The sequence below is a fragment of the Amblyomma mixtum genome, chromosome 7, assembly GCF_055824585.1.
Source record: "Amblyomma mixtum isolate Tamu chromosome 7, ASM5582458v1, whole genome shotgun sequence".
Lineage (NCBI taxonomy): Eukaryota > Metazoa > Arthropoda > Arachnida > Ixodida > Ixodidae > Amblyomma > Amblyomma mixtum.
The window spans coordinates 23,150,740-23,174,681 of NC_143018.1; the positions used below are offsets into that span (position 1 = coordinate 23,150,740).

At 47.1% G+C, this 23,942-nt stretch overlaps 2 protein-coding genes across 3 annotated transcripts in view; one reads left to right on the top strand and one right to left on the bottom strand.

The window, feature by feature from the left end:
* Positions 1 to 18,678, top strand: part of LOC149335272 (sodium-dependent proline transporter-like) — a 64,264-nt gene extending 45,586 nt beyond the window's left edge. The window contains exons 2-15 of the mRNA XM_089551938.1: positions 275 to 433; positions 1,776 to 1,907; positions 3,085 to 3,260; positions 4,682 to 4,902; positions 5,509 to 5,641; positions 7,004 to 7,138; positions 8,057 to 8,160; positions 8,760 to 8,884; positions 9,893 to 10,005; positions 11,226 to 11,354; positions 12,639 to 12,738; positions 13,964 to 14,064; positions 14,554 to 14,712; positions 16,089 to 18,678. Coding sequence (XP_089408064.1) covers positions 275 to 433; positions 1,776 to 1,907; positions 3,085 to 3,260; positions 4,682 to 4,902; positions 5,509 to 5,641; positions 7,004 to 7,138; positions 8,057 to 8,160; positions 8,760 to 8,884; positions 9,893 to 10,005; positions 11,226 to 11,354; positions 12,639 to 12,738; positions 13,964 to 14,064; positions 14,554 to 14,712; positions 16,089 to 16,235 — 1,934 coding nt within the window. The 3' untranslated portion in view covers positions 16,236 to 18,678. The remainder of the gene's footprint in view (positions 1 to 274; positions 434 to 1,775; positions 1,908 to 3,084; positions 3,261 to 4,681; positions 4,903 to 5,508; positions 5,642 to 7,003; positions 7,139 to 8,056; positions 8,161 to 8,759; positions 8,885 to 9,892; positions 10,006 to 11,225; positions 11,355 to 12,638; positions 12,739 to 13,963; positions 14,065 to 14,553; positions 14,713 to 16,088) is intronic.
* Positions 18,679 to 19,645: 967 nt separating this feature from the next.
* The window catches only part of LOC149335273 (uncharacterized), a 32,746-nt gene continuing 28,449 nt past the window's right edge, over positions 19,646 to 23,942 (bottom strand). For both annotated transcript variants that reach the window (XM_089551939.1, XM_089551940.1), the window contains exons 12-17: positions 23,558 to 23,673; positions 22,850 to 22,922; positions 22,291 to 22,391; positions 21,087 to 21,129; positions 20,490 to 20,525; positions 19,646 to 19,940 (exon numbers count right to left, since the gene is read on the bottom strand). In XM_089551939.1, coding sequence (XP_089408065.1) covers positions 19,795 to 19,940; positions 20,490 to 20,525; positions 21,087 to 21,129; positions 22,291 to 22,391; positions 22,850 to 22,922; positions 23,558 to 23,673 — 515 coding nt within the window. In that variant the 3' untranslated portion in view covers positions 19,646 to 19,794. The remainder of the gene's footprint in view (positions 19,941 to 20,489; positions 20,526 to 21,086; positions 21,130 to 22,290; positions 22,392 to 22,849; positions 22,923 to 23,557; positions 23,674 to 23,942) is intronic.

A 23,942-nucleotide genomic window follows, 5' to 3' on the forward strand; every position in this document is an offset into this window, starting at 1 on the left:
TACGAAGCGCGTGCTGTTTGTCACTACTCTCGTTATTATCTCCGGGCTCCTAAATGACCCTCGAGAAAGCATCTCAAAGGTCGGGCGGGGACGGTGTGTGTATGTCTCTCGTAGTGCGGCCGGTACACTACATAAGGCGAAAATAGAGAGACCAGACAGCTTGATATAAAGCTGTCAGTTCGCAATTGCGTTGTTCACATGTTTTTACCGAATTAACTAGTAATTCCGTAATTAACTGCACGCGTCTCTTTTCGCGCCTCTTCCCGATTTGCAGCCGATGGCGATGCGGGCCGCAAGAGCTCCAGCGCCAGCAGCGAGGACCACCGCGGCAAGTTCGGCAGCCGCATGGAGTCGCTGCTGTACTGCATCGGCTTCGCCGTCGGAATCGGAGACGTCTGGAGGTTCCCCATCCTGGTCTACCAGAACGGGGGAGGTGGGTATACGGAATGGCAGGCTGTACCTCCGCGTCTACCGCGAATGTTAATGTTATTGCGTTAATTTTCATAAATGGCATTCGCAGTATTTGCGCTATGTAAGACATTTCCCGGTATAAAGGGTGTAGCAAGTGGTTTCCGTGTTGTATCGTCATCATCAAGAGCTTAGATACGTCCCCTGGAGTACAAATGCTAATCTCAGCGACCCCCAGATGATACTGTCGTGCGCAGTTGCGCCCACTCTATTCCCTCGAACTCCATTATTTACCTCATCCTTACACCGGACTTTTTCGCCTATTGCTCCATCAGCGTTTTCGGATTGTGCTTTGACCACGAGGAATGCATGGGCTGTGGAGTGTGCGTAATTAGAAACTCTCTGTTCCACCTGCTGTACCGAGTTACAAGCGGGCTTGAGGTGAACAACCAGACCGTGGCCTTTTCTTTTATAACAATGGTCTACAGACTGTCTATGGACATGTAGACTTCGCTGCCTTCCTATAGATATTTCTTTTTGTCTATTCATAGTCTATAAACTCTCTCTAGAAAAAAGAAAAGCCTACCAAAGTGTATCGCCATATATCTATAGATTGTCGATAGACTGCCTATAGGGTTTATATTGCATTTAGACTAGTCTGCAGAATTTGTCTATAAAAAGTATATAGACTTTATAGACTATAGTTTATGGACATTCTATAGACTGTCTAAAAAAATCCTTGTGAAGGCTGGGCATCTACGTGGGCCACGCACGATGCACGCTTGCTTTTCTGGTCCCTGAGCTTGCCCCCTTCTAGCTTGTGGTACTCTTTAATTAATTCTGTTGCCTTCCTCTTTGGGTTGCATAGGACCGTGTGAAAAAAGTAATAAAAATGGAACAGACGATTACTATAGGCCGAGGCCCTTGCAGTGTGCTTGAGCAAGTCTTACAAGCTGTTTACTGCAAAAAGTGTGAAGTGTTTGTTACCCGTAACGTCTGTATGTTCTTCCAACTAGGGTCACTTAATCCTACCAGCTAAGAAACTTCGAATCAAAATCCGGGAATGATTCGAGGCCATTTTTTGGATGTTGGCAGATAGTGGCGCCGCCTGGGAGCTGGGAAATCAGGTACTGGTGGCGCCCTGCAGTTTCTCTTTCTCCATCATTTTCCGCGCTTAGAGAAGCGCTGAGCAGTTCACATATGTGCTTGAGGTGGCGCAACAATCTGCCGAATTGCAAATTGCGGGCCTCTCAGAATGGTGGATTTCGACGCACGCAGCCTGTGGGGGAATAGCGGAACTGGTCGCTTTGATTTCAACAGCACTACAGTTCGCGCTCACATCTGTCCTTCTTTATTCTGGCTTTCAGGTGCCTTCTTCGCCGCCTACGTCATCGTCATGATCCTCGTGGCCATTCCACTGTTCACTATGGAACTTGCGTTGGGTCAGTTCTCCAGCCTGGGACCGATCGCTGTCTGGAAGTGCCTACCAGTGGCACAGGGTGAGTCGGCGTGCTACCTGCGTCACTGCTACCATCCAAGCAGCACAGGTATATGGACCCAATATTGGAAATGGCTGGTTTCACTGTGGTCCTTTGTAATACCGGCATTTGTCCATATGTTTCCAAGGTTGGGAAAATTTTGTGCTGCTTGGGCTGCGTTAGCTCGATATGCATTTATTTATTAATGATGGATGAAACAAAACCCATAATATACAACGGACTGTGCGGGTAATTTTTTCCGGATTTACTTTAACGCCTGACAGGGCAGAAGTTACCATTAGCTTGCACGTGAGCAGTCATGCGGCTATAGGAATACTCCGTAGTTCTTCGAACCTTCGCATATAGGCACACTGGTCTTGTTCCAGAACCAAAATCGAGTACAGCGGCCGCGGCCACATCAAGGCAGGTGCTGTATCAACGAAGCTAAGCAGAACGGGCGACATTTATTTAACGGGATGAGGCTGAAGTGAGCAAACCGTCGAATCAGGGACGATGCTAGTTCAATGTTTAAGGCATTTGCAGATGGACCGAGATTGCAACAGATTAGAAGCGAAGTAATTACGACTGGCATTCATCTGAACGCAAACGTTCGGCTACAAAACAAAAAGTCAGTGGTTTCCGATCGATGCAGCAATTTGTGTTTTTGTCCATGCTCGAGTATTGCGAATAGGTGGAGGGATGTCGTGTGCCTTCTAATATGATAATCTACCTGGATTATGGATTGTACGCATGTCGAAGCCCCCTGAAATTGCCGCTACTAACGAAACACCAGCGGCAGACTTTCTTAATTTCGTGAAATATCGAACTTCACAGCTCTCTCTCCCGTACTTGTCATTATAGCAAAAAAAAGCTCACTAACGTCGTCTGTATGTCTCAGCGTATATATGTAGCGGCTTGCAACTCTCACCAACTAGGGCGTGGGTTTGTCCCCAGCTTTCTCGCCTTGTTCATGGTTCCTACTGCTTGTTTATTTCTGAAGCTGTCAAATAGAACGTTATTAGCTGATGCCCAAACCGTCATCTCAGTGAGCCAGTGTTCATGCTCTCAACGCATGCTACATGTGGTTTAACAAATCGTCAGAAAATTGTTTCTCACTATCAAAACAGACCTAACCGAATCCCGGGAAACATTGTTCTGTGGAAAGCCGTCGTCTGCATTCGCAAACTGGTGCGCGCAGGCATCGGCGTGGCCATGGTGGTGATGTCCCTGCTGGTGGCCATCTACTACAACGTGATCCTGTGCTACACCCTCTACTACCTGGCGCAGTCCTTCCGCTCGGTGCTGCCCTGGGCCGACTGCTACGAGTGGTGGGGCGCGGACCCCGAGACGTGCTACAACAGATACAGCAACCACGTGAGCAGCTGCTCGTTTCTCCAGCATGACGTATCTTGTGGGAGTTGTCTTTGCGTTCCTCGTCTCGCCAGGCTGATGTGCCTAACGTGTTCAGAGGAATATTTTATCAACAGTGTGGCAAATGCGATGCCGGAGGATATCAGAAGAGAAGCGGCAAAGAGGCTTATATGCGATACGAAGTGGCCTGATAAAATTAGAGCAGGAGAATGCCGGTTTTTGCTTAAAGTATATGTATTAGCAAAGGACAGGGTTAATTGGAGAGACATGGGTGAGGCCTGTGCCCTGCAGTGGGCGTAGTCAGGTTGAAGAAGATGATGATGATATTTATTAGTGTAGACTTATGCCGGATTACCGGATGCCTGCTGCGCTCGCGCAGTGGCAGGTTACGCGAACCAACTGACCGCGGAGGTTCCATTGCGCGTGCGCAGAAGGCAGCTGGAAATCTTGTATGCGGTGGATTCAGCGCCGCGAAGCGGTTCATTTGGGTAGCAGCGTTCGTAATGGACGTATGTACGTCGCCTCTAAGACCAGTGGACGCAGTATAGGGCTCAGGGAGGTTCGACGAATCCTCGTTCGATGTCCAATATGGGAGGCTATGGTTGTAGCTATCGCACCAGTAACATTATGAAATGTAGTGACAGATTACTCGCTGTCCTCATCAGTAGTAAAAAGTTATTTTTGTTTATAAATATAACATGACGGTGATAGTGGTAAATAGTGACTTCATATTACATAGCTCCTAGCAGATATCACTGCTGCTTGCTCTGACAGCTATAACTATAATCCCGCAACTTATAGCGCCGTACTGCACCAGTGCGCTTGCGCTTAACTATTTCGCGCCATTGATCGTTACGTATTAATACTCGCACAAGCCGCGAATATTTGCGAAAATAGTCGGTTCGTATTCGATTCGGTTCTGTCGCTATTCGCTTCGTAATCAATTGGTATTTGGCAACATTGCTGAAATTCGACTGGCCAGCATAACGAAACTAATCGTATTCAATTCGGTTTTGATAAAGTGGTATTCGCACAATCCTAATGCAAACACATCAGTAGTGCTCGCGATCACAGCCGCGAGTCGAGGCATTTACTGCTTAGAAACCGAAGGAACGCTCCAACTGCCCGTACGCTATCCACGTCTTTTTCCATGCGCCTGATATGACGCACCTCGATAGAGGCCTGCCGTCGAAACGAAGCAGTAAGGAGGTCAACGGATCATCTTTCCCGCAGATGAGTGGTGTGAACCGAGACTGCGTGCGTGGTCCTCAGTTTCATGAACGCTGAAAGCGGCGCGGTTTCGAAAGTCTGCACATCTAATTAAGGGCGCCGTAACACTTCGTGCAAGCCCAATCCAAGTATCGGCCGAAAAGGGTAATCACGTGGTTGTGTGTTTCAGTAAAATCTATCGGTTTTCCTTGCAGACCAAGTGCAGAGACGTACCGGAAGTACTATGGTCGACTTACGGCAATCCTAACAGCAGCAGCAGTAGCAGTAGCAGTGGCCTTCTGGGGCCCTTGAACGACGTGGTCTGGGTCTCATCGGCTGTGCACAGTACCAACTTCTCCGTTCCTGCCGACGCCTTCTACAGCATCATGTCCAACTGCTCCAACGCTACCCAAACGGCTGCCGAACAGTTCTGGGAGTGAGTTTTCGCGATAAAAACATGGTCAAATTCGCAGATAATATACACTTTCTCAGGCTAGTCATGAGACGAAATTCCTTGTGACATAATGCGCAGCTCTTTACAATAGCGCCTGTGCGCGTCATAAAGGTTCTCGCTTCATGGGCTACGCATAAACTCCAACAGCGTGAGCTGAATATCGCCGTTTCAATGGTTTCGAATGATCGTATGCAGCCAGAGCAGCAAAATAACTGCCATTGTTCTTAACGCAATGTGGATCAGACCATAGAGTTAAGTCATATCAACCACCAGCACCTAAACGCCGATCCGGTCTTCATGCTTAGAATGACTAAAATATTACCGTTATGATGATCAGCTTCCCATGTTTTCTCTTCCGGCTTTCTTCTTGATGGTATTTTGATGCCATGAGCTTTCGTTGTCATTAAAGTATTCATATCTGACAGGCAGTCCTAAGATCGGTGTAAAATGTCGCAGACGACTACTTGGTAAGTGTGCTTGTTAAGTATCTAATTTACTTTCAGGCACTTCGCTCGCATGACTGACTCGCGGTTTCGCTCATACGTGTTTAGTTTGTCGCGCTGGCTGAGAGTGTTATGCATCTCGCAGGAAATACGTACTCGACTTGTCCGGCAACATTGAGGAGGTGGGCTACATCAAGTGGGACCTCTGCCTTTGCCTCTTCGTCAGCTGGCTGATCGTGTTCTTGTGCCTCATCCGCGGCGTCTCCTCGTCCGGAAAGGTGGGTTGAGAGAAGGCCGCGATCTGACGTTGCTGGTGCGACTAAATATATACTACGTTGGAAATTATAGCACTTAGACTTGCTTGACGCAGTGGACGGAGCTTTCTGTGTTAGTTTTTAGAAGTGGTGGTATACAGTGTCGATGTTATTCCTGCAAGTGACTCGTTTAACATTTCACTTGTCAAGAGCGATGCTAGTTGGAACCATGCTGCATGCGACGAACTGCGCATGCACAGATTGAGAAGGAGAAGCTTTCGTGGAATCTTTTCATTTCAACATGCGCTTACTAGCAAATCTGTCTTTTTGAGAAATTGATTGCTCAACGTTGGTCTCAAAAGCGTGAAATGTTTTAATACGCACGCAGAGAAGACGCCAATGTTTATGAAGAGTAGGTTAGGTAGTCTTGATCATTCTTTAAAAAGAGAACACGGTCCCTTCGGGAGCGAAGGAATGACAGGAGGAATGCTGTGATGCCGACGTGACGGTGTGGTTGTGTTTGGTCTCTAGCGGTACATGCCCTGTCGTTCCTTCGGTCGGTCCTTGTCTGTGCAGCGCCGTTAATGGAAAAAAAGGTGAAGTCACTTGTGACACAAGTATGAAACTCGTCGTATAGTGACCATCGTCAGGTTTGACAAAGGCTTCGAAATAAAATACAGCAAAGGAAATTCGGGGTACATGGACGACACCTTTGAGCTCAAAGCCGTTACAAAATTAGTGGAAGATGAGGTGGGGGTGATAGGCTATCGGAGCTAATGAGTGGTATGCCGCCGATAACTTTCAGGAGCGTCAATAGCAATTAATTTGAAAAGAACTTCTTGAAGGCGGCCGCTAACGCAGACGTTTATTAGTTAATCGACGTCTTTGGATGTCGCCCTTTGTGTTGCGAGAGAAGATTATCTGGTCGCAGCAACAGCCGTGTTTAGTACAGTGCCAGTCGACTTTTCAGCGCTTTGCTTGCAATCCGAACAACGGTTAGTGTGACAGGGTGTTTATTTGGTTACGCTGAAGTCGACGGAGCAGCTGGGGAAACAGTCCGCAGTCAGCCATGTTGGGCAGGCTCTCGCTCTGAGCGCTGACAGTGCGGCTAAGAGAATGCGCATCTTCTTTAAACTAGTCCTAAGTGGTACTTTAGCATGTGACGCATAGCATCGATTGTGAAGCAACCCCAAGCCATTGATGAGTTTTCACCCCGAGCGACCCGTTCCCCTTGTTCGAGGGCACGCCCTGTGCTCGAAGCAGGGAACGCCAGAAACAGGGTGGGCTGGGGTGTGTGGTTCGTTCGCAGAGCAAGATGATGCCCCAGAGAGAGAGGTGCTCATGTAGAGAGGTGGCCCCCCTTGCGTGCTCTGCCCAATGAAACAGGTGGTCTACTTCACGGCGACCTTCCCCTACGTGGTGCTCCTCATACTGCTGGTCAAGGGAGTGACCCTCAGCGGGGCCGGGCAGGGGATCGCCTACTTCCTCGTGCCGGACTTCTCCAAGCTCACCGACCTCAATGTGAGTGGCGGCCCCGCACCTCCTCCTGCAGCACCCGCTGTGCTCTTTGTGGGTTAGCACTCACTATATCGGAACTATAAAAACTACCATAAGTTGTCTTTTCGTGTACTATTGTTCAAGTTGTCCAAATCAAAAGAGATTACGCTACTAATTGTGCAACGTTAACAACATCAGAAAAAAAAGCTCTCCTAAGGTTTTCATTGTTTTTGATAGGCTGTTGGCTTTATTCCCATATATATCATAACAAGCCCCTCATTTTCCTATCCCTGTATACCATAAGCACTTTTCGAAGCTATGGCAACTTTGGTCCTTCACAAAAATCATAGAGAGCCACGGGCGCACTTACTGACATTCATTAGCAAACGTTTAATCTTTAGCGCTGTATACTTTTCTGGCACCTCATCCCATGCACTACTCATTGAAAGTCTTTGTCAGGAACTTATCAAACTAAATGGCCACGCCGCTGTTTCGACATGCTACCCTTGCGCACCATTAACCTTAAACTTGTAGCCAATCTTTCCTACACTACGAAGGTCAAGGTCGGCCAATCTCTATACGGCTTTGTTATATGCATCTGTTTTGAAGATCCAGGTTTCGTGTGGCAAGGATAATGCCCTCGGGTTTTCCACTGAATTCACGGAAAGGTGCATGTAGCCTTCGAGGCTTACGAATGCTCTTCATTTTTCTTTTCTTCCTCTCAGATGTTACACAAAATACTATTGATGGAGCTAAAGTGATTTTTTCCATTCAGCATCAGAGCAGTGCCCAGTGTTGGAACCTTTCCTACTCGTTAGTTATAACTTTTTTCCTTGCGATAATGCGCCCTCGGCATTGTATTGAATCTTCCGCGGCGATTTTATAACATTTCCGGGCTGAGAATCCGTTGCTTGCTCCATGTACTTCCCACTGCGACTGCAGATATGGCGGCGAGCAACGGAGCAGGTCTTCTACTCGCTGGCCATCTCGTGGGGAGGCCTCATCATGTCCGGAAGCTACAACCCTTTCCGCTACGCCATTCACATGTGAGAAGATGGGATTTCATTTTTCGCCTATTTTCTACGAATGTGGTTTGTATCCAGCTCGCTTACCGAGACAGAATATCCATTGGCACTGTCTCTTGAACAGATCTGCAAGGTTTTAGCTGTTTTACATAAGATATGAAGCCAATTTCTTACACAGCTATTATGGGGAAAAAATGAGATTGATGCATAATCTTTCCCTAGCCCATCTTCATACTGTGCTTCTTACATCTAGAGGCTTCGTTAACCGCTGAGCTTTCCAAATACCAACGAACACGAGAGGAAAAGCTTCTTTTTCTACTAAGGCCGTTCCTTTAGTCTTGTTGCTTTCTGACCATGGCAGGTCGTGATTCGTGCACCGTGAGCTGCTGGTGATACTGGTGTGAATTAATTGCGTTTTCCTAAAAGGAGAAGTAAATAGAAACTTTGAAGAGACATAGAGGCATTGTAGGCGCGAGGAACAGCATAAGCTAACGCGTCCCGAAGCTCGGGGAGTTGACTTCAGAGCTCTCATGACGCGCCTTTTACTCGCTTTGAAGTGCGAGCCCAAACTTTCTCCTATGCTCATTGACTTTTTCTGAATGACGTGCTCGTTGCCTCAGTGACGCCTCGATCGTGGTGGTTGCTGACCTCATCACGAGCCTGATTGGTGGCATCGCTATATTCGCCGTGCTGGGCCACATGTCCCTCGAACTGCAGGTGCCTATCGAGGAAGTCGCCAAGGCCGGTGAGTTCTTGCTTTCAAAGTCGCCTAATACAACGTGCACTGCCGAAAGCAATTCTCACTACAACGAAGTTTTGTTTTCGGCATACTTGCTCTTTGTTTACGATTCTTACCTTCCCGGAGTTTCCTCGTCCCTTGCATGATCATCGGCACTAACAACTACCGTGCATCTGCTCCCCGCTGCCCACAATGAAAATAAAGCAAGGTCTTGATTGCCGCCTGATTTCACAAGACACGTAGATAACCTTGCTGGTAATACAGTCGGCCAACACGATATTCTGCTGTATGTTATTTCAATCTGCACGTAGAAAGGCCGCGAAGTCAGTGCTATAGCTAGACGTCTGCTCTCGAGGAATAAAATCGGCACCAAGAAGATAACGGTGACAAATCTTTGGTTGATATAGAAATGAAAGACCTTATTTGCTTCATGAGCCTGAATAATGTGGGTCGTTATGGGTTCTTTTACGGCATAATTTTTTTCAGCGATCGAGGAAAAAATAACGCCTAAGAAAGCGGGGAAAAAACACTACGTTTCGGCACCCGTACACATTCGCGAAGTCTGCACCTGACCCTTGCAGACTATACACCGAGTTCGCACAATGTAATAAAGAACTTTGGGGAATTACGCTCATCGCACAATACACGAGGTGTGGAGTTATAGTCCGGGAGTTACGCTGTATATACTTGCTGTCTGGTCAGATGCGCTTTGAGGGTTGCTGAAGGGAACCGCGCTGTTTCGGCTGTCCTTTCTCACGACTGACTACCACAGCCGATCTAGAGAGTGGGGCTTAAATGTAATCCTGATGCAGTGGAAGCACCGAGCAAACTAAATTCTTTAATTAATGAGTAGCAACTGAAGACTTCATACTCACTGCTCTCTTTGCACGTTTCTACAGCTACGAATCTTGCGTTATCTTAGTTTATTTAAAAACGCTTCTACAGCTGCGAATCTCGCGTTCTCTTAGTTTTCTTTAAAAACGCACTTTTTTCTTTTTATCTCTGATCCTATAGGTCAGGGCCTGGCCTTCGTCATTTACCCGGAAGCACTGACCACCTTCTGGTGCCCACAACTCTGGTCCTTCATCTTCTTCTTCATGCTGTACTTGCTGGGAATTGACAGCGAGGTGAGCCAATGAAATGAATAATTATTTAGAACAGCTGCGCAATCCTGAAGCGTATTCTCAACCTTATCCGCGCAGCTTGTCTAAGTCAGTGGAGGCACACACGACATGTGCGCTGCACCCCTGTGGGAATACTGGCTTTCCGCCGTTGCCTTTGCGTGGCTGTGCCGGCTTCCCGCGGTGTTTCTCCTCTTTCCCTTGCTTGAGTGCACTGCATCGGTGTCCCAGTGTGTGTGTGGTGACGGCTGATCGGGGCCCTTGGCTCGCGCGAAGCTCGAACCCGCGGTGGGTGGTGTCCTGTGTCCACTTAGAAACCCACAGCCCTGATCAGTGATCAATGATTGATCTTGTAGAGGCCCTAGCTGAGGGATTGGCAAATGAGGGAGGAATAAGTATTCTTCGCTTTTTCGCAGCTCGCCGTTGCGCCGCTACGCCACCCCGTGATCGCGAACGCAACAGCGCGCAAGAGTACCACAGCGGCCCGTGCTGTTGGCAACAAAGCACTGCGACGAAGTGCTAGCACACCGACACCGTTTATAGCGGCTGGGCACAGTAAAGAGGGATAGCGATAGACAAGCAGAAATTCTTCTGACGCGTTGCACTGGCCAGTCAAGGATGTCAGACTCAGCAGCGAGGTTACGGGCGAAAGTTCTCCTGCGCCGCGCACAAGGCCAGGTCGAGCTGAAGGGATCAGTTCCCACGAAGTTAACACCGCTGGAGAAAAGTGGTTCTGCGCGGGTCGAGTTATGCGAGCCCGAAAACCGAACATCGCCTTTCCGCTGTGCTCTATCGAAAAACTTCTGTTCTCATGACAATTTTTGTTGTACTATTTTGGTACCTCAGAACAGGATTCGTTGTAGTAACAACATAATTTTCGGTAGTGCTGTGTAGACCCCTGTCGTAAAGACAGTCAGTTCTGTCGCAACACAGACAATTTCCTATACAAGAGAAAAACCTGTCTCTATACAAGAGAAAAACCTGCCTCAACGACAGGACAATAAAATTTTTGTCGTATTTTTTCACTGAGGTACGTCATGCTCGCACCGTTCATGGCTTGAGGGGCTTGTGTAGGAGGACGGCGGGCATTGCGGGAAGGTCGTGCGGGGAAGCTCAACTACAGAGGACGATCCTTTGATAAGTGCCAACATAGAATAAGTACATCTTGCAAAAGAACTGCCTGCATCCAGAAACCATTACAGTGTTACGCTGCCTCTTTTCTCTAGTTCCCGCTGCTGCAGACGACACTGACTGTACTCTCGGACACGTTTCCGGTACTGCGCAAACATCGCAGCATCACCGCCCTCGTCGCCTGCAGCACGTGCTTCATCATCGGACTGTCCTGCGTCACTCAGGTGAGGGGCTAAAGGCTGTCCACGTGTTTGATGCGAAATTCTCCGAGATGAATAGCTTCATTTCCCAGGCATTAAGTGCACGAATTTCTGCAGACTTTCTGGAAAGGCTTCTGGAACTAGTTCTGTTTCTGCATTTGGAAAGCTGGGCTAGTTGTAGGTTGTTCATGATGGAATTTGTGGGCGCGAACAAACAGAACACAGAGAAGATACAGGCGCCGGTCCTGTGGTATCTTCTCTGTGTTCTGTCGCATTTGTCGGCGATTGCAGACTTGCAGAAATTTGGTGCTTGTGTAAATCTGGCTGCTTGTATGCCACACGCGGTTCATAGGTCATTGTGCCTAAAGCACCAGCACCTGGATGTTTAGGTTAGTTCCGCAGGACAAATTTTTTCTCTTCTTAATTGCTGGCATTGTGGCATTTTATGCACATCCATCATCGGAGGGCAGTCAGAGCAAAAATCTGTAGTGAACTTTTTAAGGTAGATGCATAGCTTGCATTGCATCTGTCTTCATACCTGACATTCGCTCGTGAACTGTTTCGCATTCACATGAAACAGCTGACTAGGTTTGTTCTAGGCTGTGTCATTGAAACGACAGTGATGTCATTCGTGCCAGGACGCTACGCTTAGAGCGACGTCTGGTGCAGCTCGCCACCGTACTGAAGCACTTAAAAATCGATATCTTTTTTCCGTTTATTTGAAATTTTTGTTTGCACTTGCAGCACAGTGGGTCGCGGAGGGCCGAGGAAGTAGTGTAGGTGAAGCCTAGAATGATTGTTTCTTTTTTTTTGCGCTAGCATTTAAAATAGTGGCGTAATAACCGATTGAAACCGCAATAGAGCTCAGGCTTCTCCTCAGAGCGTCGAAGTGCGGAGAAGCTCGGTGATGACGTCATCAAAGAAAAGATTTCAAATTCCTGCTGCCTTCGCCTTCATCCTGCCGTTCGTCGTTCGGTTACGCGAAAAAACGTTCTGCTAGATTTGCCTTCGGTAAAGTTCGTTATATTTCTTCAACGCAAGATTTTCAGCAGTGCATATGTGCCACTGCAGTAGGTAACGTCATCATGCACCGCCTACTTAGCGCTGCGGAAGTGCCCAAAAGCCGTTCCTGCATGATGTGGCGATTACGTCACTACTTGAAACGCCAGCATAAAAGTTTCACATATTCGACTCCTTTAAGGCTGAGAAGCTCTAAAGTAATTTAGTTGCCTTTTTAGTGGGCTAAGGTCTGGAAGTGCAGGCGCGCTGTGTCTTTCCTTGACGTCACTCTTTCTTGCGCTCACGCAGGGTGGCCAGTACGTGCTGAACCTACTGGATACCTACTGCGCTGGAGTGTCGGCGCTCTTCATCGCCATGTGCGAGGTCATGGCTCTTATGTGGCTCTACGGTGAGTTGACCAGATGCACTCATTGTGGAACGCATCAGTCTTTCGATTCAGGGACGGGTTTCAGGAAGAAATATTTATTGAGTGTTGTCCTGGTAGAAGGGAGGAAAGCTACTACCTATTGGCGACTGTATAGCTGAAATGCAAATAGGATGTCATTAAGCGTGAACCGCGACGGCGTCTGTAACGTAAGGAATTCCGCTAATGAGGACAGTTGCCGAGGCTTGGGAAAGTTCAAAGCTCTAAGAGCTATTTGACGTTTGTAACGTAAGGAATTCCGCTAATGAGGACAGTTGCCGAGGCTTGGGAAAGTTCAAAGCTCTAAGAGCTATTTGACGTCTGTAACGTAAGGAATTCCGCTATTGAGGACAGTTGCTGAGGCTTGGGAAAGCTCAAAGCTCTAAGAGCTATTTGACGTCTGTAACGTAAGGAATTCCGCTATTGAGGACAGTTGCCGAGGCTTGGGAAAGTTCAAAGCTCTAAGAGCTATTTGACGTCTGTAACGTAAGGAATTCCGCTAATGAGGACAGTTGCTGAGGCTTGGGAAAGTTCAAAGCTCTGAGAGCTATTTGACGTCTGTAACGTGAGGAATTCCACTAATGAAAACAGTTGCCGAGGCCTTTGAAAGTTCAAAGCTCTAAGAGTCATTTTGAGCAGCGCTCTCATTTGAAGACTTCTTCGGCGTACTGATAGATATATTGAGTTCACATTAATCTTTTCAGAATGTCGGTACACCGCTCCCCGTAGGTGCGTGAAGTCGAATTGGTTTTCATTACTCTTATAGTAATGGGCAATATCATCAAATTGAGCACAGCAAAAATCATACAGAATTTATTGATGTGCTTGTCAGGCCTTCTGTCTGAAGAACTGCATGCTGACGATTCTTAGAAATAAAGACATAGTAGGCAGTACCCTTTTCCATTACCTGTGGCTGTAAATGTGCGCATGGCAAGGAAAATATTAAGCTGGGCGCAGTTACCACTAAAGCGAGGCAAAATAATGCAGCTAGCCCTCGTCTCGCCAAATAGTGTTTGCATTTGCTTGCAGTCCTGCGCAAATGGCCAGTGGGATCTGCATCTTGGTTACTGCGTGCTGTAACACATGTCTGCTAGTACAAGAATGTTTCTTGTTTTGTCTGTAGTGTTGTGTTGTAGCGAGCGCTAAAAATACCTTCTGCTTAATATGGGCTTCTATTTGAGCTGCCTTACGGCTCCGATTACTTGCGCAGGAGTGCGTCGCTTCTCGAACGACGTCAAGTTCATGCTGGGCAAGATGCCACCCTGGATCTTCCGCTTCAGCTGGGCCTTCTTGTCGCCTCTCATTCTATGTGTACGTATCTTATTCTTTTGTATTTCAGCCTATCTTTTTGTGCACACATGTTGAACAAAGTGTCGCGTTTTCTAACATTTTCTAGGCAGATTATCAACTTGGAAAGATTCTCTGTCCTTGAACCTTAAGATATTTTCCCCTGCTTCAGTCATCTAACCTGATTTTCCAGCTTTAAAACTCAATGACATTGATGTGGTTTTCTAAAAACAATGAGGTTAATCCGCAGCCCGTAAAGCTATTTCAGTTTACGTTTAACTGATGGGTTCTCCCCTGAACCCGCTCACAAAAACCTAATATACCTCTATGTTCTAGTTAGTCTTTTTTTTTGCCGCCACTGTAAGCTTCACCGAGCGACGTACTTGCTACTATTAACTCCAACGAACAATCAGTTTGTCAACCACCGTCCACACGAAATTCTACTTCAACTTTTTTTACTATGTCATTTATTCGACGTCTGAATACTTCATATCTTTGTCGGTGGCCACGCAGGTTCTCGTGGTGTATGGTCTGGCCATGGCTGCACCAGTCATGTACAACAACGTCGAGCCGTACCCAGCTTGGGCCAATAGGGTCGGCTGGCTCTTTGCCTCGCTCTCTATGGTACAGATCCCTCTGTGGGCTGCTGTGGCGCTCTTCAGGTCGAGAAAGGTATGTTGTGGACTTTCTGAAGTTTTTATGTCATGCTGTAGAGTCGTACAGAATGCTAAGTCAGGTAATTTATGGATTACAGTGAATTGTATACGCGTTATATCTAGCTCTGAAACCAGCTTGCCTATATGTGTTTGCAGTCAACACTCGGTCCTACCACAGTCAGCGCCCTTGTGGCACCCACTCGTGCATGCACAGCGAAGATAGCCAAGTTTGCTGATTTGCATGCACATGCACTGGCTGTGGCTTACCCTTCCGTTTCAGTGCAGAAGTGTTCTCTTTCTTTAAGGCTGCAGCTTATAATGGCCACTAACTAACTGGACGTGATTGCGATAATGGACTCTTGTACGGGGTCGGTCAAAATTTTGCAGGCCAGATGGTCTGCTTTTGAACAGTATAGTTGGGTAGTTACGACACTCCCGAAACTCAATATCTGTAGAAAGTAGAAGTATCGTTCTAACCTCTGAGATCCTTGACAGCTTATCGCCATCTTAAGTGCCAGGATATACAGATGAAAAGCCGACCCTGTGGCCTGGGAACTTTGGACCAACCCTGTACATCTTGGAATGGTGAATAGTTCTCTCACTGCCTTCGACAGCTCGCAGCAACCCGATGGAAAATAATTTACGGCTCAGTCGTTTATTGGCGTTGCTCTAAGTTGCAAACCTAAGGATGTAATCGCAGTCGCCCACACTACTGCTGAAGAGTTACGCCATTCTGCTGCTACGAACATAATTTTTCCAACGAAAGGGTGTTACAGCGCTAAGACGGGACAGAGGGAACGAGATAAACAGAAAAAAGTGTGAAACTGCGAACAAATCCTCATGAAAGATACACTTGGACTTCCTGTCAGCATGTACCAACCAGCCTCTATCTGCCCTCTACTGAAGGTCTTTTAGTTTTTTAGTCATTGCAGTTGCAAAATGGCGCGTGCACAACGGCCTGTTTGTGGAAGTTAGGCAGTGAATTGTTGTTGCTGCGTGGTAGCCTTCCTTTCTCCTACATTTGCATCGCAGCTCTCTGCGCTTCATTTAAATGTCATACACGGCGTTACAGTCGGCTAATATCCATATTTTGGAACACTTACACCCTACTGGGATTTTCACAACTTCTATGAGCAAATAACTGACATGAGAACGCGATCGCGGACGCGTTTCCCGACTTCGGCTGCTTTGTCTTCATCGAAGCGAAATTAATCACCTTTTACTTTTGTACTGAGATTTAGATGCACGTTAGAGGTCCGCATCTGTACCATGTTTTAACCTGAAGCCCTTCCTCTTACTGGTGCAGGAAAGGGACTTCCAAATGAACTAGTTTTTCAGACGTGTTGTAAAATTCCGGAAGCTATCTAACCGCATTCCCTGTTCTTTGTGCAGAACATCCGCTCTGCGTTCCAGCCGACTGACACGTGGGGTCCTGCAGAGAAGAAGCTTCTCCAGGAGTACCGAGCGACGGTGGCCAACACCGATGACAGGACGTGCAATGTCTCTCTACGGACTGTGCCTGTAAACGGAGCGGCCTAACTTATTCTGCCCCAGCGCTACGCCGGGTTCGTTTGTTCAAGCTTCTCCGGTCAGTACTAGTGAGGACGCCTCTGCTCTCCGCGTGACATGAGAACCCCTTTTTACAAGGGTCGCACAATGGATTGCAGTCTGCTGTGGCCGCAGTCGAACCTAAGCACCGACTTTTTTAAGGCTGCTGAGAATGACAGGAACCGCTCAACGAGGCTAGCGTCCTGGATCAACTGCTATATCGGCTATAGGAGCCTGCAATTTATTGATGGCAAAAACCTTTTTAGCGAACTTTATGCTTAAGTACTGTGCGCTCAACTTGGGCAAGCCCCGATTGGTTCATCCGTGGGCGTGCCCTCATTGGCTCGTGCGGATAAATACCGCTCTATGAAGTCGTTATCTAAGGTTCTACGATACGTAACAACCCCGTTATCATGGCCCTGTGGAAGCAGACGAAACTACAGCAATCCTGTCTGGAGAAGCAAAGGCAAATGGGTCGTGTGAGCGCGTGCTTCTTATTCACGTATAACGTTCCTGATGTCTGCGAACGAGCTGCACAGTAGGAGACGCCGGGCGGAGTGCAATTGCCCATGAAGTGGACGGATATCATTCATCTCGACGCCGGAAGTTGGTACCGTCGATGTGGACAGGAGTATCTGCGCCGCTGTACATCTCTCCGCAGCACCAGGCATCCCATCAAGGACTTCGAAATGCAAAACGAGAGAAAATCCTTCAGAGAACTTCGGGAGTTGCTTAAACAATACCGCCTTTGTTTACGAAACATTGACGTATTGCTAAAAGGAAGTGGGGTATTTCCATGCCGAGGATGGCCGCAAAAATGGCGGTTTTTCTGCTGCGTTAATGTATTTAGAGGCCTCGTTCTTGAGGTGCTTAATCTCATTCTACATGCAGTTCCTTTTTGTAAGTTTCTACTGCAAGCTTCACGAGCTCGGAGCTTTTATCCAAAACATTCTGTGAATGTTTATATTTTTTGTTTCTACAGGACAGCGATATTCTCCTGTGTTACATACTTCCTAGCATTTGTTTCTTTTTTTTTAGGACATCTATAACGTTGTTGAATTTTACAGTATAATTGTGCATATTCTGTTAGCGTTTTCTGTAAGAGCAATTTTTTTTTCCACGGTTGTCGCACGTGGTGTGACAAATGACCTCTTGCATCGTCTGTTCACCTGGATGACGTTTCCTCGGCGATGAGCTACCACCACCGGGTACCAACTCTTTAATACAAAAAAAATGTTATGATCTCTAGACATGCATAAACCTGCCTAGCGATCAAGAATATACAGCGACGTTTACGGTCAACCAGCCTGATACGCCGGCAGTAGTCAAAGCCACGGTGTCACTGAGGTTCGCATTTGGAAAGAGACTATCGGCAGCGGGGACAGGAAAGTTGTTAGTAAGCCATTACACAAGAAATGCTGACTAGCAGCTGCCTGTGCCATCCCACGAGGCTTATCGCCGTGTACAGGAACCATTCGGGCATCTCTGTTAGCAGGTTGTAAGTATAGTGAACAGTAGACAGTAAGAGTTAGCAGGACGCTTGGATCGCGGGTTTTCCTGTTGACGGAACGTCGCAAGGGAGGTAGGATGATTGAACTTTTCTAACCAGTTACGTACCCGTTCCTGGTACGACCTGTGGTAAAGCTTCGGCACCGGTGCAACATGTACGCAAGGTTTTGAATGCCGCTTAGCGCGTGACCAGTGGAGCCAATCTCTTTGTCCCTTACCGTGCCGGGAAAGCGTTCCTGTTCTCTGTAATCCACTAGCAGCAGTTGTGCGCTTTGGCTTTACCTATTCTTCACGCCGAGAGCCGCTGCGCTGGTACCGTAGCCCCGTGCAGCAGTGTTCAACAAGTTAAACTGCGACGTTATTCTGTTACCTGCTTAACGTTTTGCAGAAGGTGTCGCCACCTCACGAATCTTCATGAACTCACTTTTATATAGAGAAACATCGAAACAATTTCGTCATAAAACCGCATGTAATAGACGTTAGTGCACAGGATGCCTCGGGGGCTGTGGTTTGGGGAAATCTACGGCGGAAAGTACCATTACCTTTGATATTGGTGTTTTTTTTTTTTCTCATATAAGAGGTACAACTAGACTGCAGCTCAGGTATTTCCTGCGTGGAGGTTTGGGAGATAGCAGGCTAATGTGCCACTTATGATCTCTGGTGATGGCGAACTGCGGCGTTCTGCGAACCTTTGAGGACCCGTGAGGAAGTAGTGCTTCTGCCATTGCTGACTTGCCATTATGGAAACCTTGACATGGTAGGCCAGCCGACGCACCATGGTTTTTGAGCTCTGGTCGTTATCCCTGGCTGACGGAATCGGAATGCCTCCGAGAAAGCTGGTGTCTCCGTATTCGCAAGACTCCAGTCACCAAGAAATGATGCTGTGAAACAAATACTAGCATAAATAAAGAAAACACTGTCGACATCTTTTCTCTTCCATCTCTCTTCATCAACAGCCTGCGCTCAACAGTAAGAGTTCCCGACTTTCAGGAATCTACAAGGTGAAATACATGCCCCCTCATGATCTTAAACTGCCATGTATGTACGGCGACAAGGTTAAATACCTACCGGTAAGCTCTTGCGTTGTTCTCGTATACCGGCTGCCTGACAATGCAAGCGCTGCACATGACCAAAGTTTTTTTTTGCGTCAGCGAAGGCTCATTTCTCTCTTCCCCCTCTTTCCATTCGCTCTTATCTTCGAACCTCTTGCAGACGGTCAGCGCTGGGAGCGCTTTCTAGCTTCGTACAAATACGTGCGGTCACATGCTTAGATTACGCCCGTTACCGAAGCCTGGTACCAGACGGTACTACCGGATCGAAACAGCTTGAAAAGATTTTCTCTACTTGGAAATTCGTCTATTCATACCGAAGCTTGCAGAGGAGAAAAGCCACAACGTGGAAAACTGAACTTAACTTTGTATCCTCGAGTATGGAATGAAGACCAATATTTCCAAACCGATCCGTGGAAGCACGTCGCAGTGCTGCTGCTTGTAGGAGAGTAATCTACGTGCGATGCATCAGTGAGCTGCCTGTAAGCTTCGGAGACAAGTTTGAATGACATTACAGTGCTGAACAGCATTAGTGTTCTGCATAGCAAGAATGGCATTCGTTACACCTATGCACCAAAAATGAGAAATACCCATGTAAGCTACACGCCTGCGACCGCAATAATGGAGAAACTTGCAGGTGCCTCGCTTGCACAGCGTAACACTGTAACGGATACCATCATAAAGACAAGCATAATCTGCTTGGATCAACTGTACAGCGCCTATACTATTTTTTTAATGTGCTGTGAACAATGGTAAGAAAAGCATCATCTCACCTTTTTTAGCATTGCTACACTTAGCTGTGTTTCTTTGCTTCTATTTATCTATCCACACACTGACACACAGTGTTGAATTTTTCTTTAATGCGTTGCGAGCTAGCTTCCGCGAAGTACCGTCCTCAGTGAACGCGTATGTACAAAACTGTGGACCGATGCAATGCTTCGCTGCAAGCGTCCTCGGTATTGCCACGGGTCGAAGTGTCCATTGGTCGACGGCTACTCCCCGCTGCCGCTGCTGCGGGGTTGCAGCAAGATGGTGGTCATGCTGCTTTGGGGGTACTTCCTCGCCGCGAGGTAGACCACGCCCAGAGTGATGGCGATGCCGATGAGGAGCATCATAATGCCCAACGCTGCCATGCTCCCTGCACGAGTGGAAGGCGTTCAGAGGTAAGACCCAATGAGCTGAAGCCCTACCTTACCTATATAATAAATGAATTATAAGAGCAATAATATAAATGAATAATTATGCTATACAATAATGAATAATAATAAGGTAAGAATAATAAATAAATAGTACGGCCAATAAGGTCCTTTCGTTTAGGACCGTCCACTTATCCCGAGGACGCACACATTGCTTTTTCTGTGCTGAATACTGCTTAGTTATTTTTTTTCAGGAAGGAGTAGCCAGGTATTAGGCAGGAAAACTGCGCCGGTCTTGTAGAAGCCTCTCCGATAAGAGAACTGAAAAAATGCATGGCAATATCTGCGGGAATATTTTTTAGCTAGAATGACTGTTTACAACGCTATTCGCCTGACACTAACTCTGAAATCGAACGCCGTCAGAACTGGTTATAAATTGCACCTGCTGGCTATAAGTTGTCTCAGCAGTGGCCGCGATAAAGAAATAAAGGCATGCAATTAAACATAGTATCAAACACAGTGGGACTGTGTTCTTCGCGTATTAAACTCACCTGGAGAGTAGCCTGCGGACGAATCAGGAGGGGGTGCTGCGAAAATTGAACAATGGGTTTACAAACACGCCAAGATAGAGGCTCAACTTGTAAGCGGGAAGCGCTACGCAGGCGCATTCTTTTACGCAGGCTCAAGTTTTTAGAAAGAAAAAAAAAATGCGCCCGGCCTTAAGTTAGTCAGAGGGGGAAAGCTCAGTGCGTGCATGGTGATAAATCAAAGCCATGTACCCAGCAAACTTTATACTGAAACGTCACTTTTAGGTGGCGGTGGTGGAAACATTTATTATTACGAATATAAGAAATAAAGCCGGTGAAACGCAAAGCCCCTATTCTAGGGCCCCGCAGTCCGGGCCGCCCGGACGGCTAGCCCCACCAGCTCAGGCTGGGAGGCCAGGTCTAGGCTCAGCACATCTATGCAAGTTTTCGTTGTTAAATTCAACTAGCTGCTAATATACGCTTGCGCCAAAATAAGGGCGCCAAAATAAGGGCGCCAAAATAAGGGCGCCAAAATAAGGGCGCCAAAATAAAGGAGGCGCATAGGTGCATGGATCATTACTGAGCAAGTTCAATAACTGTCGAGAGTTTGAAACTCGTTACCTTGTAGGCGAGACGTCAATTCTGTGGCGACGTACTCCGGGTGCTGTGGTACACGACAAGAAAAAAGACGATTTCATTAATTGTGCTATAGGATATGCAACTGCTTTGCGAGAATGTCCTGACATCGTTTGCCACTCACCTCTCTATAATTTGTGGCAAATTTAAAAAAGATTGACCACTTTTATTCTGGCCGTGTATTAAACGTAATTAAGAGAAAATGACTTCGCGATTATCCGGCAAGTGCATGCTTGAACGCACAGCCGTTCCTAAGCTATTTGGCCTAATTTCTCCGGGTTCAGTACCCTGAAGAATAGGTCGATGCATACATGCGGCTGTTACAAGAAAGAACGGCGAGCCTTTATCTGGGCTAGTGACTGCTAGTAGTAAGGGGCAAATGAAAACACCACATGGAGTTGTCCAAGAAAGCCCTGAATGTTGGTTAGCATATTCGCTACACGAAGGCGTTTCTATGTTGCTTTTCTTTTCAACGTATGTGCCTTCATGTGCAGAAGTTGATAATTGTCTCTGTCCAGCCCCAGCTACACTCTCAACAGAAATGAGTAAAAAAAGGAGTAAAAAGGGGAGTAAGCTGTTCTCTAGCGCCCACTCTTTTATAAGAGGGAGTTTTTTTTACTCCCATACAGGCGTATTCGTTTTTAGAGTGTAAAGCGAAACTGGCACGTGAGGCGACAACGATACTCTGTCGACGTACACTTCATCTATACCGAAGCTATTCAGGATTTGTCGGCGTGCAGACATTACATTTTTCTCAGAGAGGACAGTGTGCTGCCGCCGAATTGTCCACGCAATTTCAGTGGCAATGTTCAGTGACAATCGTGACTGACAGTCAATGTCAATTACAGTGTCGTTGACATTGCAATGAAAACGGGGAAAACAATGTTATCCGGGTGGTCTGGGGATTGGGAGCATTTTAGGGCGTGTCTTGTGCAGAGGGAGAGAGAGAGAGAGAAAGACTTTAATGAATAAAGGAGAGGTCTGCCTGGTTATTAGCCTGGCATGCTACTCCAGGCCTTTCACAGATATTTCAGGAAAGCCTATAGTGTTCGAACGTTGAACATAACATGAAACACATGCTTTAGTTTACAGAAAGAGAGTGAGGAATTACTTGTATAGTAGGTGATGTCAGATAAAAAAGTAAAATAAGGTGATGCGGCCAATACTACCCACATACACTCTCACGCACCTGCGCAGCGCCAGTGACGTTCAGGACGACTCTTAATTTCCCGGCGATTACCGTATCGTTCAACTTCTTGGTAGCTTCGTCAATGGTGGGGTCCGCCACCACTGAAAATAGAGGGATAAAGGTACGGTATAGTATATCGACATCCGAAAGCTGCGCTAGGGCTGTGAGCGAGAGTGTGTTGGAGGGCTCCGGATTAACACCGACCTCCTGAGGTTCTTTAACTAGCTCGGACACCGCAGGGCAGACGGGCGCTTTTGTATTTCGTCTCCTTTTAAATTCGAGCACTGGGTGGCTGGGAACAGACCCTGTGACATTAGAAGCTGCAGCAGATCGCTATATCCACTAAGCCATCGCGGCTAGAGGGAAAACGAAGAGGTGTGAATGCAAGAACAGATCGTCCGATTCTCGCAGTGGATCCTATTGTAGTTATCATGACATAGGGGCGTGATATCGATTGCTCCATCATGCTAGTAGTTAACACAAGCATCGATAATGTCGCAAAGGGGTTTTCTATTATTGTAGCAGAAAAAAACTGCCTGGTTACTTTAGGGACACGCACCCAAGTGATCGGTGTTGGCTGCAGGCAGTAGCCGCACAAGGACGACCACACGGTTGTCTCCTCGTGGAAACACCTGAAAGAACGAAAAAATAAATGCTGTCACTGTGGCTTTGCAATTCACCCCAAGCAGAAGTGAGGAATGTGAGACTAGACAGCTGGAAGCGAGAACTTGTTCGCTTATGCGTAGACAAGAGAAATGTGTTGTATGAAAAGCTGCCACTGTTGAGCTAGTACATGAACTGCTGGAATGGCGAAGTTGTGGACAGTAGGTTACATATATATATATATATATATATAGATATATATATATATAGTGCGGTAATGCATATATAGATGTAATTATTACCACACAACAGCTGCGGAGTATTTAAATGAGAACGACGTTAGTTGGGATCGAAATTTCACCAAGTTAGCAGACTTGCTCTTCTCCTTGTGTACATGCGTTTCTTTTTTCTCGTCCACGTTTTCTCTTCATCTAAAATTATGAGCTGTCAGTAGTTCGCGCATGTTTCAACGTTCGATATGCATCAGATCTAATGCTCCAACTGCATGCAGCCATATTGTCAAATGCGGAATCCTGCTCGCAGCATCAGACGTGGCCATCGCGTACATACAAATGTTAAAGAATAGGATAGTTTGGAACGGCAGTGTCTGGTCTGTCATTCAATGAAAAGCCCTTTGAACGGGTATAGCTGTTCCTGCACTCACAGAGACGCGGCTGAGGCGTATGTCCTGCGCGATGCCCATCACGTTCTTGAGTTGAGCCCTGAATGCCTGCGCGAGTCCGTCCCGGGTTCCGCGACCGGGTCCGAAGTCCGCGTTTCCTGCGGATGAAGAGAACGGCAAGCAATTGAGAGAAATACCTACCCATCAGAGTGAAGTGGACTTGGAATCGGGTGTAATTTATCGCTCGTCATTACAGTTATCCGCCCAGCTGTGTCCACTACAGGACAAAGGCATCTTCTATTCGATCTCCAATTTACGCAATGTGCTGTTGTTCAATTGAACAGAACGCTAATCGATGGACCTTTTGGCTAAAACAGTGGATTCAACGAAAAAAGAAACGTAGGAAGAAATAGCTGAGGGCCACGTG